Here is a 16542-nt window from a genome sequence, read left to right as displayed (position 1 = left end):
TGCAAGCCTCAAGGAGATTTTTCTCTCGTTCATTTTGCTCCCATTTTTTTTGGTGTAGGAGGCAAGTGGTTAAATCTAGTTATTGAAAATGAGGACTTGCACTTCCATTCTGATTTGAAGACAGTTGTTGGTGAGAAAGCCGTATGGTATTCCCATTCCCATAGTGGCCTGAGCTTGGTTAGGGAATATAAAGATCTGTTACACATTAGAACAAGTGTCTTCATCCTAGAGTTCCTTAGAACTTCTTTATTAACTTGTGTTATTGTCTGTAGACAAGATAAAGTGAGAATTGCTTTCCAAGTCTGTTCTTTTTTGCGAATTATTAAAATAACCAGATTTAATTTTCTCGATTGGGGACATTTCTTTGGGAATCATGTGTCATGCCTGTGGCCTTTTTTCCCTGTCCCTCACTCATTTCTTATCACTTGATCATCTAGTTTCCATTTTCATTATTCTGGTAAATTTAATCTCAGTAGTTGAATCTACTCTGCATCTTTTCTAGTTTACAGTTGTCTAGCTCATGTTAATATCTACCATACAGCAAAGAATATTGCCAAGGATAAAGAAGTTCATTGCATAATGATAAAAAAGGGACCCATTAGGAGAACATGACAGTTATAAATGTTTATCCACTAACATCACAGCCTCAAAATACATGAAGCAAATCTGATAGAGCTGCAAAGAGAAACAAACATTCATAATTACGGTTTTACCACCTCTTTCTCAATAATTTTTAGTCCAAATAGAAAACAATTAAGGATATAGAAGACTTGAACAATATCAACCAACTTGATCTAATCGACATTTATAGGTTTTTCCCATCCAACAATATTAGAATATTCTCTTTTCTTTCTTTTCTTTTCTTTTTCTTTTCTGTCTACTTTTCAGATTTTAATTTTTTTCAGGGTTTATTTTAGATTCAGTGGGTACATACAGGCAACTTTGTTACCTGGGTATATTGCTGTGATGCTGAGGTTTGGGTACAAATGATTCTGTCACCCAGGTACTGAGCATAGAACCCAACAGTTAGTTTTTCAACCCTTAACCGCCCTCCCTGCTCTGGTAGTCCCCAGTGTCTATTATTGCCATCTTTATGTCCATGAGCACCTGATGTTTAGCTCCTGCTTGTAAGTGAGACCATGTGGTATTTTGTATTCTGTTCTTGCCTTAATTTGCTCAGGATAACAGCCTCCAGTTGCATTCATGTTGCTACAAAGGACATGATTCAGTTCTTTTTTTGTGACCATATAGCATCCCGTGGTATATACGTACAACATTTTCTTTATCCAATCCATCATTGCTGGGCACCTAGGTTGATTCCATGTCTTTGCTATTGAGAATAGTGCTGCAGTGAACATGTGAGTGCATGTGTCTTTTTAGTAAAATGATTTGTTTTCTTTTGGATACATACCGAGTAATGGGATTGCTGGATCGGAAGGTAGTTGTGTTTTTAAGTTCTTTGGGAAATCTCCAAACTGCTTTCCCTAGTGGCTGGACTAATTTACATTCTCATCAACAGTGTATAAGTGTTCCCTTTTTCCTGCAGCCTGCCAGCATCTGCTGTTTTTTGATATTTAATAGCCATTATGGCTGGTGTGAGATATCTCATTGTGGTTTTGATTTGCATTTCTCTGATGATTAGTGACATGGAGCATTTTTTCATAAATTTGTTGGCCATTTGTATGTCATCTTTTGAGAAATGTCTATTCATGTCTTTTGCCTGTTTTTTTAATAGGGTTACTTGTTTTTTGCTTGTTGAATCATTTAGGTTCCTTATAGATTTAATTAGATCCCATTTGTCAATTTTTGCTTTTGCTGCAATTGCTTTTGGCATCTTTGCTATGAAATCTTTGCTCATTCCTATGTCCAGAATGGTATTGCCTAGGTTGTCATCTAGGGTTTTTGTAGTTTTAGGTTTTATATTTAAGTATTTAATCCATCTTGAATTTATTTTTGTATGTGGTGTAAGGAAGGGGTGCAGTTTCAGTTTTCTGCATATGGCTAGCTAGTTATCCCAGCATCATTTGTTGAATAGGAAGTCTTTTCCCCATTGCTTATTTTGGTTGACTTTCTTGAAGATTAGATTGCTATCAGTGTGTGGTTTTATTTCTGGGTTCTCTGTTCTGTTCCATCTGATCTATGTGTCTGTTTTTGTACCATTACCATGGTGTTAGTGTTTTTGTACCATTACCATGCTGTTAGAATACATTTTTTTAAGTGCACATGAAATGTGCCAAAGTAGATCATACTTTGTACCCCACCCTCCTTAAACCATCTTCCCTTGGCTTTAATGCCTCCATGCCTCTCCATCTTTCTGGCCACCCTTTTCACCTCTTTCTAATGCACAGTCATTCCTTAACAGTTTTTGGCTGTCTTTCTCTGCTACCTGTTTTGCTCTTTATCCTTATTTCGCATTCCATATTCAGTCTTGTGAACTTATTTTCAGTTCCTTAAACATAACATGTTTTCTGATGCCACTAAGCCTTAAAACATGCTGTTGATGGTTCTTTAATAACCCTGTTGCCCTTTTGCTGTCATTCTTTTAGTTGCAGCTCAGACTTGACTTGTTCCAGGTATCCTTTCTACCCATCTTCTCATATTAAATGCCACTTTTGTGTGCTCTCTGGTGCCTTGAATATATTCCTATCATAATAATAATTATGATATTTAATTGTCTCTTTACTCTTCTGTATGGACTCCTGTACTCTAAAGTCCCTGAAAGCAGAATTGGGATCTTTTTTTGATTTTTGGAGGGGGGTGTTTTTGTTTGTTTGTTTGTTTGTTTGTTTTTGAGATGGAGTCTTTCTCTGTTGCCCAGGCTGGAGTGCAGTAGTGCCATCTCAGCTCACTGCTATCTCCAGCTCCCAGGTTCAAGTGATTCTCCTACCCCAGCCTCCCAAGTAGCTGGGATTAAGGTGCATGCTACCACATCCAGCTAACTTTTTTGTATTTTTAGTAGCGAAGCTAACTGTTTTGTATTTTTAGTAGCGACGGGGTTTCACCATGTTAGCCAGGCTGGTCTCAAAACTCCTGACCTCAAGTGATCTGCCCACCTTGGCCTCCCAGAGTGCTAAGATTACAGGTGTGAGCCACCACACCCAGCCTTTTGTATTCATTTTGCATCCTTCAGGCTTAGTATGATACCTGGCAGATAGGTGGCACTTATTAGTCTATATTTATTGAATTAATGAGTGGATGATCTATGGGTACATTAGTTTCCATCTTCTCTCTTTCTTCTCACATACTCTTAATCTTCTATAGGATAGTTATGAAGTCACTTTGGCTTATCTCATTTTTCACACAATTGTGTGTGGTAAAGTAAACATAACAAAATTTACCATTTTAAAGTAGCATTTAGTATATTGACAGTAGTACACAAGTATCACCACTGTTCATATCCAGAACTTTTCATCATCCCAGACAATCTCTGAATTCACTAAATAATAACTTTTCATTCTGTTCCCCCATCTCATTATCTTTCTACTTTGTCTTTTTTTCTCTTTCCCTTCTACTTTTTATCTTTATGAATTTGCCTATTCTGAGTACCTCATATAAGCAGAATAATACAATATTTATCTTTTTTTCATCTGTTTTGTATTCCCTTAATATGTTTTCAAGGTTTATCCATATTGTAGCATATCAGAAATTCATTCTTTTTTATGACTGAATAGTATTCCATTGTATGCCTGTTACCACATTTTTAAAAATCTACCTGTTGATGGACACTTGGGTGTCCCTTTGGCTACAAATACCCTTTGGCCTCAAATACGTATTTGAGTTCTGCTTTCATTCTCGGGGGTATATACCTAGGAGTAGAATTGCTAGATCATGTCCAGCAGTGGCTGCCTGCTATGTTTATACTGTGCTAATTGATGTGAAGTGTGAAAAAAAAATTAGATAACCTTTGACCATGAACAGTATCATCTGAGGATGTGAGAGACCTGCTTACAGATCAGATGAAGAATGTTGATTTTTATTTTACTAGACTGTAAGAAGAAATTCCAAAAGACTTTAAGAAGAAAGAGGTTAATGTTTAAAACATAAGCTTTTGAAAAGTTATCTTCTCTAACACATTCTACTTTATTTTGGGAGGAAAGATACAGTAAAAGTGACATAAAGGGCTTTGAGACATGTAAGTTTGGCCTTGTCCTGTTTTACAAAAATCTTAAAAAAAAAAAAAAAAAAAAAAAAAAAAAAAGGATGTGATTTTTGTAGAAGAAATCCTCATCCTTGTGCATCCATTTAGGTCTCATGTGATCTTGACTAGGTTACCTAACCTTCTTCAACTCAGTTTCTTCATCTTCATCTTGATACATGCTTCACAGGGGAACCATGGGAGTCAATAAATACAGAAGCTCTTCAGTTGTGAACTGCTCTACAGATGTGCAGAGATGACACTTTGACATCTATTTAAAAGCATACTTTTCCAAGATCATATTGTAGGCAAATTCAATAATTTGTTATATGTACTTTTGTGCCCTTTTTTTTTTTTTTTGAGACAGAGTCTCGCTCTGTTGCCCAGGCTGGAGTGCAGTGACATGATCTCGGCTCAATGCAACCTCCACCTCCTGGGTTCATACCATTCTCCTGCCTCAGCCTCCCAAGTAGCTGGGACTACAGGTGCCCACCACCACGCCTCCCTAATTTTTTATATTTTTAGTAGAGATGGGATTTCACCGTTTAGCCAGGATGGTCTGGATCTCCTAACCTCATGATCTGCCTGCCTCAGCCTCGCAAAGTGCTGGGATTACAGGCGTGAGCCACTGCGTCCAGCCACTTTTGTGCCTTTTAATATTTTCTTCATTCCTATAAAAATGCTAGCCTTTTTGCCAAGAGCTATTGGAAAAACCTGGCCCGAGTTTCTGTTTACATATGACATGACTAAATCTAGCCCTTGGTCTCTTTATTCACATGAGTAAATTTTAAAGTTTAATCAGATGATCTGTTGTAAGCAGACTTTTAAGTACTTCCCTGTTTTGATGTCTACTGGCACAGTACCTCTTTGCAGCAAAGCAAGGATATTGGTTATATTTCAGTAAAATTATTTTATTTAATTTTTTAATTTTTTTTGAGACGGAGTCTCACTGTGTTGCCCAGGCTGGAGTGCAGTGGTGTGATCTCGGCTCACTGCAATCTCCACCTCCTGGGTTCAAGCAATTCTCCTGCCTCAGCCTCACGAGTAGCTGGGATTACAGGTGCCTACCACCACACTGAGCTAATTTTTGTATTTTTACTAGAGATGGGGTTTCACCATATTGGTCAGGCTGGTCTCGAACTCCTGACCTTATGATCCTCCTGCCTTGGCCTCCCAAAGTGCTGGGATGACAGGCTTGAGCCAGCACACCCAGCCTCCAGTAAAATTTTATATACACTGTGATCCTTTTAAAGTATCTCTGATATTTTTAATAGTTTAGGGTTTCTTCGATTTCTTCTGTAGCAGATTAAAGAAATCTTCGGGATTATTTAATCACGTCTGAACCCCAGAATAATTAGGATGTAGCATGTTCTGTTCCAAAATGCTTTCATTTATTCCAATCCTTGCTTATCAATTGTAGCTAATTTTGTGGCCATTTGTTATGAGAAAACAAGTGTTTCTAATGTGTTTCTGTGTCCCTCCCTTCTCTGCTAGATATTAGCACCAATCATTTGTCATCAGGCTACACTTAGGACCCAAGCCCAGGAGGCATCTTACTCTCCTGTGCAGTAGCAATACTGAAGACTTGGAGTGGGAGAGTAGCCTTTCTGCAGAAACAGAATGGGGCTATGGATCCACATCCCAGGGGATGCCATTTGGTTTCCTCTTTATTGTCCTCATGCAGGGTGCAAAACAGGGGAGCAGGTATTAAGAGTCATTTCATCTTGTCTCCTCTTTGTGTGTGTGGACAGGAGTCTGAGGTCACATGCTCAACCATACTGACGTGGTAGCAGAAAGAAGAGGATGTGAGACCAAGGATCCTGAGTCCCCACTACATTATTCCTTCCAGTGAAAAATACCTCCCTCTGTAAAAAGAGTTAGTTTAGTTTTGTAGCCAAACTGTCTGTTTAAATATAAGCACCCCTTACTTGTATGCGTATGGTAGGCAGCTCAGGTTTAAAAATGTCAGATCATCTCAGGCACTGCCATTATCTCTCTTTGTCCCCAAATCCCTAAAATCTTTGGCACTGAAAGTATTAATCTCATCAAATTCTGAACCTATGAAAACTTCATCTCTGTCTTTCTCTTGTCTGGCCTGTAACATCACAAGAACAGCTCACACCAAAGTTAAAAAATAATTTCATCAATCATCACTTATCTCTTGACACTGCTTCTTTCTGCTCTTCAGGTCCTTTTTCTTTTGTTTTTGGAGTCAGGGTCTCATTGACTCCTAGGCCGGTGTGCGGTGGTGTGATTATAGCTCACTGCAGCCTTCCTAGGCCCAAGGGGTCCTCCTGCCTCAGCCTCTTGAATAGCTGGGACAATAGGCATGCACCACCATGCTTGGTTAATTAACTTTTTTGTTTTTAGTAGAGATGGCAGTCTTGCTATGTTATCCAGGCTGGTCTGGAACTTCTGGTCTCCCACATTGGCATCCCATAGTGTTGGGGTTACAGGCATGAGCCATCATGGCCATCTCTCTTTTAAAAAATACATAAATAATCTCAAAAGGAATACTCTTCTAGATGCCAAGGAATTACTTGGCTTGTAGGATCTCACAAGCTACCTTTCTTAAAGGGTTGCATTCTTATCCATTGTTTATCTTTAATACTAGATCTCTTATATAAACAGAATATTATTAAAAGCAATTTGGGAGAGGGGGCCGGATTTTAGAAAATAAGAGAATCGTGTGAAATGAAATTCCTCCTCTTAGTTTTTGACTCTGTGCATCTCTTGCCAATTTTAAACCTGGCATTCACACTGGAGTGACAAATTTGTGGAAAGCAAGGGAAGACAGAAAACTGCTGTGAAATAGCAAGGGAAGTACTTTTCCAGCCATATTGGCAGTGCTATTCTGTACTGTCAGTGTGAGAAACATCTGAGAATAAGGATGCTTTTGGCTTCTGCTTTCCTTTCAGTTCCAAATCCTACCTGAACTGTAATTGAGAAAGTGTAGAATTTTAGGAATATGCACTTGATTTAAGCATCCAGTTCTCAGATTAGGGGAGATTTTTCTGAAATTAATAAAATTTAAAAGAGACGTGTGCTGCTTTCCGTGTGAGTGGTTTGCCAGAGCCCTCCCTTTGTCTACACATCACTATATCAGCCTGTCTAGGGGAAATGGATAGCTTACATAGGTAGGCAGAGAAGATTGAACAGTTTAGAAATGAGGAAACTCAGTACCACTACCATTCACATGGGAGTCAGTATGATATATTGAATAGCATACTAAGATAAAAGTTAAGAGGCCAGGTTCTGTCGTTTATAAGCTATGTGTTGTGATCCAAGCTGCTTAACTTCTCTGGGTCTCGTTTTCCATTTTGATCAGGAGTTGATAACAGTACCTGCTTTGTCAAGCTTTCAAGTGTGTTTATGCACATGATAGCTCTTTGGGAACTGTAACATACTAAATAATTGAGATAATGATGGTGATGATGATAATTACCACAAAGCCTAGTATAATATCATGCAGATAAATTAGAGCTGTTGAGTCTGGTAGTTGAATCTAATTCTATAGTTATTGATAGCATTCAATTTGGAGCCCTGATATTTTCAGTATTATATTTATCCCTATTATAGTGAGCCATCATCATTGTTTTTAAGATTTCATGGTGGAGACAGCATTTGAGCTAGCCATTCAAAGATGGTTAAAATTTTGCTAAGGGTAAGTAATGGTTAGAAAGAAAAACATAAGCAAAACGTACAGGCACTGTAGTATATGCTTTGTTCTGGGAGGAATCTAGTTAGGTGGGTTACACAGGGTGGAATAGTAGAAAATAAGACCCAAAAAAGTGACTTGAGGCAAAACCATTAAATGCCATTTCAAAAAGTTGGGACTGTTACTTACGCTAACTAAAAAGGTGCGGGGGAAATGTTGGGACTCGATTCTGAGTTGAGCAAGAAGCCATTGGAAATAGTTGAGCAAATAGGACTTAGCCACAAATGACATGAAGGGTCTGAGAAAAAGGGTTCCTGTCTTGGATAACTGGGAGGCTGTTTACACTATTAGTAGAGACAAAGAACTTAAGGGAGGAATGGGAGTTAGAATGGATATCGGTTTTGCCATCTTTGCACACATTCTTTTATCGTCTCTGGCCTGAAAACAAAGGATTAAATAATTTCTAGGAAATTAAATTTATCTTGAAGTTTTGATACTTCTATAATATAAAACACCAGAGTCCTTGTGATTTTGTTTAGTGATGTAGAATCGGCATTGTAGTGTATAATGATGATGGACATTAAGGAACCCTTGTTTCTTAGTGCCTTTTGGAAACTGGCTAATTTCAGAAACTGCGCTCTTTTCCCAGAGGGAACTTTTGAAGTTACTTAAATATTTAATTTTACAAACATCATTTAAGCTTTAACTGTCTTACTATCCTTGAAAGGGTCATGAGTTTCCCTCCTAAACCAAGACTTTGAAGCTCTCTGTGCTGTCTCACAGGAATCCCCATGATCCAACTTCATGTGACCTGCAGAGGTCTGCTGCCTTGAGAAGTAGACAGGTAGCTGGGCTGTGAGTGGCTAAGTCCTTTTCTCAGAATATATGGAGGCTCCTTCTACCTTTAACAGTGCTTTTTTTTTTTTGCTTTGTTTGGAAAGTGACAGTAGTCAAGTGCATGACTCTGGAGCCGGACTGCCTGAGTTTAAATCCTATTTTTCTCATTAGAGCTAGTTCCTTGGGTGAGTTACTTAACTTCTCTGTGCTTCAGTTTCCACATCTGTGAATTGTACCAGTACTTACCTGAGTTTTGTTACTGATATTAAATGTGCCTGGCACTGGGTGCTACTCAAGTATCTGTTAAATACTTTTATGGGGGATGGAGGACAGATTTTAAATAGTTTCCCATAGCCAACATTCTAGCTTTCCAGAATATCAATATTTTGTTGTGGTAGTGGTGGTCTTTTTTCCTAGAGAAGCAATGCTTTGCCAGAAGGGAAACATTTTTCCCTACTAGCTCCCTACTTCCACCCTTTCTCCCACTCTTCTATATAAGTGCCTTAGAGAGACCCTGGTCACCCTTTTCTTAGCTCCAGCAAGAATCATAGACCAAAGGTTTTGCTGTCATCACTTTAAAAACAGTGTAGGTTATTTTTTCTTTCTTTCTTTTTAATTTTTTTTTAATTTTTTTGAGACAGAGTCTCACTCTGTCGCCAGGCTGGAGTGCAGTCGTGTGATCTTGGCTCACTGCAGTCTCCAGCTCCCTGGTTCAAGCGATTCTCCTGCCTCAGCCTCCCGAGTAGCTGGAATTACAGGCATGCGCCACCATGCCCAGCTAATTTTTGTATTTTTAGTAGAAATGGAATTTCACCATGTTGCTCAGGGTGGTCTCAAATTCCTGACCTCAGGTGATATGCCTACCTCAGCCTCCTAAAGTGCTAGGATTACAGGCATGAGCCACCACACCCAGCCCGGTTATTTTTTTCTTTAGTGGAATTCAGCCAATTGAAGCTAACACATGGCATGAACACTCTGGAAAGGTGGGTTTGGATCTTTCCATTTGTTCTCTTTAGCATTGACTTTTGCTTTTCTAGTCCCTGCTAGTGTGTTGGAATCTTACCCCATACAGATGCAAAACTATGAACCAAGAAGTCAAGATCTCTATGCTTAGCCAATAATTGGTTGTTTTCTCTTTCAGAGTTCCTCATGCCCATGGGGTAAATTCATATTTCATCCATAAGTGTGACCATTACAGAAGTATCTAGGACTGCTCCTGTCTGTATTTTTGTCCTTCAGCATATCCCAGACTAAACTTACTCTTAAAATATGTTTGTCTGACCTTCGGGTTCCTTCCTATGGTTGATATTAAGCCTTTCTTCTACTCTTAAAAGAGAAAATGGGGGGTAGGGGGGAAAGAGACCAAAAAGGCCACCCTTTCAGGTATCCAGCATTTTTCTAATTTAGCCCTACTGAAGTTTCTTCAGTAATTAATTGGCTGTTTTTCAACCTCTAAACTGGCTAATATTATAGCCTTCAATTGTACTTTTAAAGCCCTTTTGTTATTTTGACATATTGTGTCTGTTGTGTATGGAAAAGTAGCAGGTTCAGTATGAAGATAACATAGTATTTTATCTCTTAAAACAGGCAGCCAGCAAATGAACTTTCTGCACTGGTCAGAATTTCCATCATTTCACTGTTAATGAGAAAAGTGCAGTTCTTTAGCTACCTTGAAAGTTAAACATGTCCTAAGTCTTTTGGAAAAAGACATACATATTAGAAAATCTCAGAAGGATGCGTCAGCCTAACTGACCCCACATTGACTCCATTTTATTTGCTGGCCAAATCTTGTTTCTGACTTTCCTGGCACAGCCCTGGACATGCTTCTGTATCATAGGACTTGTTCCCCAGTACCTTTGCTACTTCCTTCAGGTGCATTCCTAGGAAAGACTTGCAGTGGGGTTTGCTGTTTGCCAGCACTCCTGCGGGTTTGGGGTTATGGAAGCCAGGTTGGGCTCCCAGACACTCGGCTCTCTCTTTGTGGAGGCAAGGACAGCAACAGCACCTAACAAGTAGGGATGATCACATTGTATTCAGAAGCCTGGTGGAGCTCTATAAACCCAAATTTCTAGCAGTCTTCTACATGATGCCCTGTAACAGAAACTGTCCTTAACCCTGAATCATCTGAGTTCAGCTAGTATAAAAATCCAAATCTGCTCTTATACCTAAACAGTTAGGAGTAGAGGAGACTTGGCTTCCTTTGGAAAGTCAGGATGATAGCTTCATCCCATTCTGGTTTTTGTGATTAATTGTGACCTGCAAAGGGGTTTACTACTCTAGCAGGAACTTTGAATTTCCTATATCCATTTCTCTCTGGTTAGCAGACAGAGGAAATATCATTGACTTTTGGCTTCCTGGCAGATGTCTCATTTGCCTTGTCATTTGTTGATTCCTTTCCCTGATCTCTGTTTGGTGTGATAGTGTACACCAAAGCTGAAAACTGCAGGGCCACATGTACACTTGTAGGTACCTATGCTGTGATTACCAAAAGGCTCAGAAAGCCAGTTTTCTAGTGAAATTGGCTAACATTATAAGAAATGCTTTCATTGAGAAAGAGAATGGGGTCAGGGGAAGGTGGAACTTAAAGGAAGATGGAGTGTTCTTGAATTCAGATTCCTGAATTAGCCATTTATAGTTTCATGGGAAGACAAAAACAAAAACAAAAACAAAACAAAACAAGCAACCCCAAAGGTGTTTATCCTTTCAAGTATCCAAACATCTTTATTCTAGAAAGTTTCTGCTTGATAGTAAAATAAAGCTAGGACCTTAGAGCAAGTCTCAGACTCACCATGGCTGTTTCTTAACACCAGTCTACCTTAAGCAGCAGGTATCAATTTAGTGGAAATATAAAGGTATTGATATGTAGTGGAGGCTGCTCTGCACTTGGAGGTGGAAATATTAAATTTAAATTCCAACTTTGCTTTTAACATTGCAACTTTGAGTAAGTCTTTTAACCACTGTCTCCTGTTTGTATGAGCACAAGGGGTTAGATAATAAAACTGGCCTCACAGGAGTGTTGTGAGAATTGAATGAAGTAATGTATGTGAAAATACCAAGTACAATGCTTGCTTAGAAAGTAGAATTTTGTTTTGCTGTCCCCTCCCCCGCTATAGTTGGCAGGGCAAGGGGAGGCAGTATATTCGTCCATCAATATTGTAGATGCAGTTGTTCCCAGATTTTTTGCTTTTAGGCAAAACTTTGTATAGATGACTTACATACCCTCTTACAGTGATGCTTAATAAAACAAAACTACCATGCTTTTATAGTGGAATGGTAAGCTCAAACATTTTGCTGGTAGTATAAAAACTAAGTGGCTGTGATTATATATACAGTAACTCCTGAAGAATCAATTATAATCTCAGCAACCTTGCTCTTTGACCATTCATTCTAAAGCTTGGAGAAGTTAATGAGAACAGATAATAAGAGTGCTAATGCAATTGGAAGACTTTTTTTTTTTTTTTTAAACAAAGTAAGGGATACATTTTTAAATAAAACATTGCATTTTGGTAAAAAACACAGATTATGAGAACACATTTGAGTTAGAGGAACATCATATTAATTCCAAGAACAGAAAGCATGGTGAAGAAATTTTGTAACCATGCACATGCTCTGTTCTCATGAGTTAAAAAGAATTTTCCTCCTATAGAGACTTGTTATTTAAATGTGTGTCACATGTAAATAACAGTCTAATGAGCGCAATATAGAAGGAGAAATATGTAAGCAAGGGAAAGCGGGCGTTGTGTTTTTCCATCTATTTCAGTTCTTGAGTCTTTCCTAACCTATAGTGTATCCTGTTTCTCCCTGGCTAGATTTCTTAAAGTTTCTGCTTATTCATCACTCAAATACCTTTCTCAAGTTGTAGCTACTTCTGTGTGCAGTGTGTAATAGCAGATGTTCTCCCGATCTAGATTTTGTTGCTCTGCCTAACTGCATGCCATCATTTGTTTCTCCCTTTGTGATCTTCTGCTGTAGTCAAGTATCCCTTCAGAATAAACTTCATGGGATGGACATAGCCTAATGAGCTCATTGCTGATGAAGTCTTTTTTTCCTGTGCATTGGTTAGTGCAGTAAGCAAGGCTCCTTAACTGCCTGTCCCAGTGTACTGAAAAATAATAGTGTTCTGTCCCCTTAAACTACAACTTGTGGTTTTCGCTTATTGCTTCTTTAGTCTTTGACCACATGCATGTTTTTACATAGTTGCAGTTATTTTATTATATTCCTTTTTCTGTCATAAACACTTTCGAAATGTATTTGTGGTACTCAAATTATAGCTTAACAGTTAAATAATTTGATATATTACAGTTTCCCCTCTTGTTAGGTTGTATCCAATTTTGGGGTTTGTTTGTTCGTTTTTGTTTTTTTTTGTTTGTTTAAGGGAAGCACCAAAATAAACATCTTTATATGTAATGTTATTTCCCTAAGAAAAATTTCCAGGAGCTTGATCCCAGGGTAAGAAGCTATGCACATTTTCGTGGTTCTTGCCTTATAATGTCATATTTTGCTTTTTTAACCTTTAATAAAGAACGTTCCTATGCCCTTGCTTTCAGATGGGTCTTTTCTTATTGTAAGGAAAGGACTAACATAAGTCCCATCTAGAAGTGACTAACTTGACTAGTTAAAACTAGAAGGAAGTATCCACTGTATTGGGCTGTTCACTCCATAAACCCTGGCTTGGCTACATGTGTGATATGTTTCAAGTCTGGCACAAAGCCACCAAACACTTTCTTGGTGAAACCTCCTCACATCAGATATGAATGCTGAAGTGGGAGCTTTCATTGTTTTTGTGCTGGTAGAACGTTGCAGAAATACACAAGGCTGGCTGTGTATTCTTAGTCACTTTTAAAAAAATGTCCTGGTGTGTCTAGAATGATGGTTTCTGTTCTTTGCAAAAATAAAAACATCAAACAAGATAAAGTCCGATGTAACCAAGACCCCCTACTTGAACCTTCTGTCAGTACTGTTTAAGTACTGTAAGTTTCCATGGTTCATGTTATCTTAGGATATCTTGTGAAACGAATCCTTGTGGTCCCTACTCTGGGTAACACTTTGTGACTTAACTTTTTACAGTGAACATAAAGATTCTGAAAAGAAACACAAAGAGAAGGAGAAGACCAAACACAAAGATGGAAGCTCAGAAAAGCATAAAGACAAACACAAAGACAGAGACAAGGAAAAACGAAAAGAGGAAAAGGTACAGAGTTTTCTAGTGGGGGAGGAAGGGACATGGGTGCACTTTTGTTTACCTTTAAAAGCAGCTATCTTCACTGCATAGTAAGATCCCTTGGCCTTGGAGTGAAAGGTCTCTTGTCAGGAGAATTCAGAGGAAACTTTAGTCTTAAACTATAAAAACTAAGCCTTTTATCACCATATGTCTCACAGTAGCAGATCTGTCCATATCATTACCTTTTTTTTTTTTTTTTTTTTTTTTTGCCAGTGGATACATTGAGAATGCATTAGGGAAAATTAATTGTTTTTGGGAGAAGGCCTAATGCCTTGTTGGTCTTCTGTTCGTTAAAGATTCTTCCCGAGTGAAAATTTAGTGATGCTGGTGCCCTTTGTGGCTTTTGGTTCCAGCATAACCAGTACAAGCCTTCTAAAAATGACTAGGCTCACCCGGTTGAGAATGAATAGTACTCTGTATAGTTTTAAAAAGAGATTGTTTTTATTTTAGCTTTGAAAAAGTAATTTTTGTACTTGGTAAATTCCGATACTATGAAATAAGGAATATGGCGAAGAAGACATCTCTTCACCACTGACTCATTGTCTCCCGTCCTTCTCAGAGGCAACCGCTATGCTGATTATGTTTTGTATCCTTCTAGAGATACTCTGTGTATATCTGTGCGTGTGTGTGTGTGTGTGTGTGTGTGTATCCCTTCGTGTGTATATATATGAAGATTGTTTTGAAAGATAAAGTTTCTGACGAATCTACAAAGCAGGAAGTTGAAGGGAAGGGGGTCATAAGTATACTTTGCCGGAGTCAGAGAAGGCAGGGCATATAGTTTTTTGTTTGTTTGTTTGTTTTTTAAATAAAGACAGGGGTCTCACTATGTTGGCAAGGCTAGTCTCGAACTCCTGGCCTCAAGCAGTCCTCCCACCTCATCCTCCCAAAGTGTTTGGATTACAGGCATGAGCCATCACATCTGGCCCATATGTTTTGTTTGGTTGGTTTTTGCTTTTGTTTCCTCTCTGCACTGCCAATGGCAACTTCTTGAGTAGTGGAACGTACTTATTGGGGAAAAGAGACCTGCCATCACTTAAAGGTAAAAAGCTGCCATTTTGAAGGGAAACCTTTCTCAGTGAGTTGGACAGTTTCACCCAGAAGAATTGTTAAAAACGAGTTTTGGACAAATGTCAGCACCTTTAGTTCATCTATTCAGTTTTGCTAACATAAGAGCCAGCCTGTGATCATGACGTCCCAAGACTTGATGCTACATATTCTCAAAAAGAGGTTTCTTCAGATTTAGTCCTTTCAAGGTACTAGTTACTGTTGTTTGACTTTTCAGGTTCGAGCCTCTGGGGATGCAAAAATAAAGAAGGAGAAGGAAAATGGCTTCTCTAGGTAAGACTTTGCTGCTGCGTGGGCTTCCCTTTCTCCGGGTGGGCAGCAGGCCAGCTGCCTGTGTTGTAGTGTTGTCTGAGTTTACCCAAAACACACTGACCTGGCCATCTTGATGGTTCCCAGAAAGTCAGCAGTGAGAAGATTTCGTCTAAGCCAACCTGAGCCTTTCTACAGTGCCATATAGTGAGACTGACCAGCACATTTTCCAGAAGGTTATTTCGAGTAGAGAAGGTTGACAGGAGAGATTTTTAAAAATTGAGATTTACATATCACAAAATTTGTCTTTTAATGGTATACAGTGTACTGTTTTTCTTTTAGTATATTCACAAGGTATTACAGCCTCTTCACTAATTCCAGAACATTTTCATTTCTCTAACAAGGAACTTCATATTCAGTAGTGATTATGGAGTTTTCTGAAAAATTGCTTAGTCTGAATTCGTCCTTAATAATATTGGGAGACTTATATATAAAAGATGATTTGACCTACATGTTAGGGATGAGTGTAGATTTGGGAAGAATTATGTTATCTCTTTTCTAGAAGGAGAGGAAAATGCACACAATCTAGAGGTTACTTCCTATACTGCTTTTACCTTTATAATATTTTTTTCCTCATCCTCAATTTCCTAAAATAAGCCCAAAGGGTCCCCTCTAGTTTCGAAACAACTGGATGTTTATTGTTACATATTCTCACTTCACGGAATGACAGAATGGATTTATTAGAAATGGTTGGAAATATTTGCATTATTGACTAGGACAAAACACTTTGAGAGTTTTGCTTCCTTGAATCTTTGAACTTCCAGTTTCATTTGTTAAAGTTTTTGACAATTGTGCCTGGTTCTCTGGGTCCTTTAGACAAGGAGAAGCAGGTGCCCTCTTCAGGCATGTTTCATAATTGTTCTAGGAATGCAGAATAATAAAATTCAAGAAGCATTAGAGCTGCAAGCTGCCCTAGGAATTTTGATTTCTGAGATAAAGTGACTGAGGCACTGCTGGGCTAATCTCTGCCAAGAGACTGCCTTGGATTTTTATTAAACTGATATGAATAAACTTTTTGGACTTGGTGTGTAGTTGTGAGTTCATTTTCAGACTTTTTGGGTTAGAAGATTAGGAACACAGCCTTCTTTGAGGCAGTGGTCTCTGTGTTCACTTTGTTGGACTCCTTGCTGGCTTCTGTGTATGTCTTTGTAAAGAATCCAGATGCTTCACTGGAATACAGTTTTCTGGTAAATTGTTTTAGGACTTCTTCCTTCAGACCTAGTAACCCTTCCCACATGTTTTTGTCTTCAGTGTGACAAACTTAGGATCTAGCATTTACTTAACTAGTTGGGTAAATGATAGGCTTTCTTTCCTTCT

At 38.5% G+C, this 16542-nt stretch overlaps 2 protein-coding genes across 2 annotated transcripts in view; both read left to right on the top strand.

Moving 5' to 3' along the window:
- PLCG1 (phospholipase C gamma 1) overlaps nt 1–16542 on the top strand; it is a 431655-nt gene that overhangs the window by 319879 nt on the left and 95234 nt on the right. The gene's annotated exons all lie outside the window — the stretch shown is intronic.
- The window catches only part of TOP1 (DNA topoisomerase I), a 713073-nt gene that overhangs the window by 651209 nt on the left and 45322 nt on the right, over nt 1–16542 (top strand). Inside the window, exons 5-6 of the mRNA XM_050806644.1 lie at nt 13698–13821; nt 15134–15189. Coding sequence (XP_050662601.1) covers nt 13698–13821; nt 15134–15189 — 180 coding nt within the window. The remainder of the gene's footprint in view (nt 1–13697; nt 13822–15133; nt 15190–16542) is intronic.

This window comes from Macaca thibetana, chromosome 10, assembly GCF_024542745.1.
Source record: "Macaca thibetana thibetana isolate TM-01 chromosome 10, ASM2454274v1, whole genome shotgun sequence".
Taxonomy (NCBI): domain Eukaryota; kingdom Metazoa; phylum Chordata; class Mammalia; order Primates; family Cercopithecidae; genus Macaca; species Macaca thibetana.
Note: the sequence above shows the minus strand (reverse complement) of the source record. Positions and strands in the feature narration are given on the sequence as shown.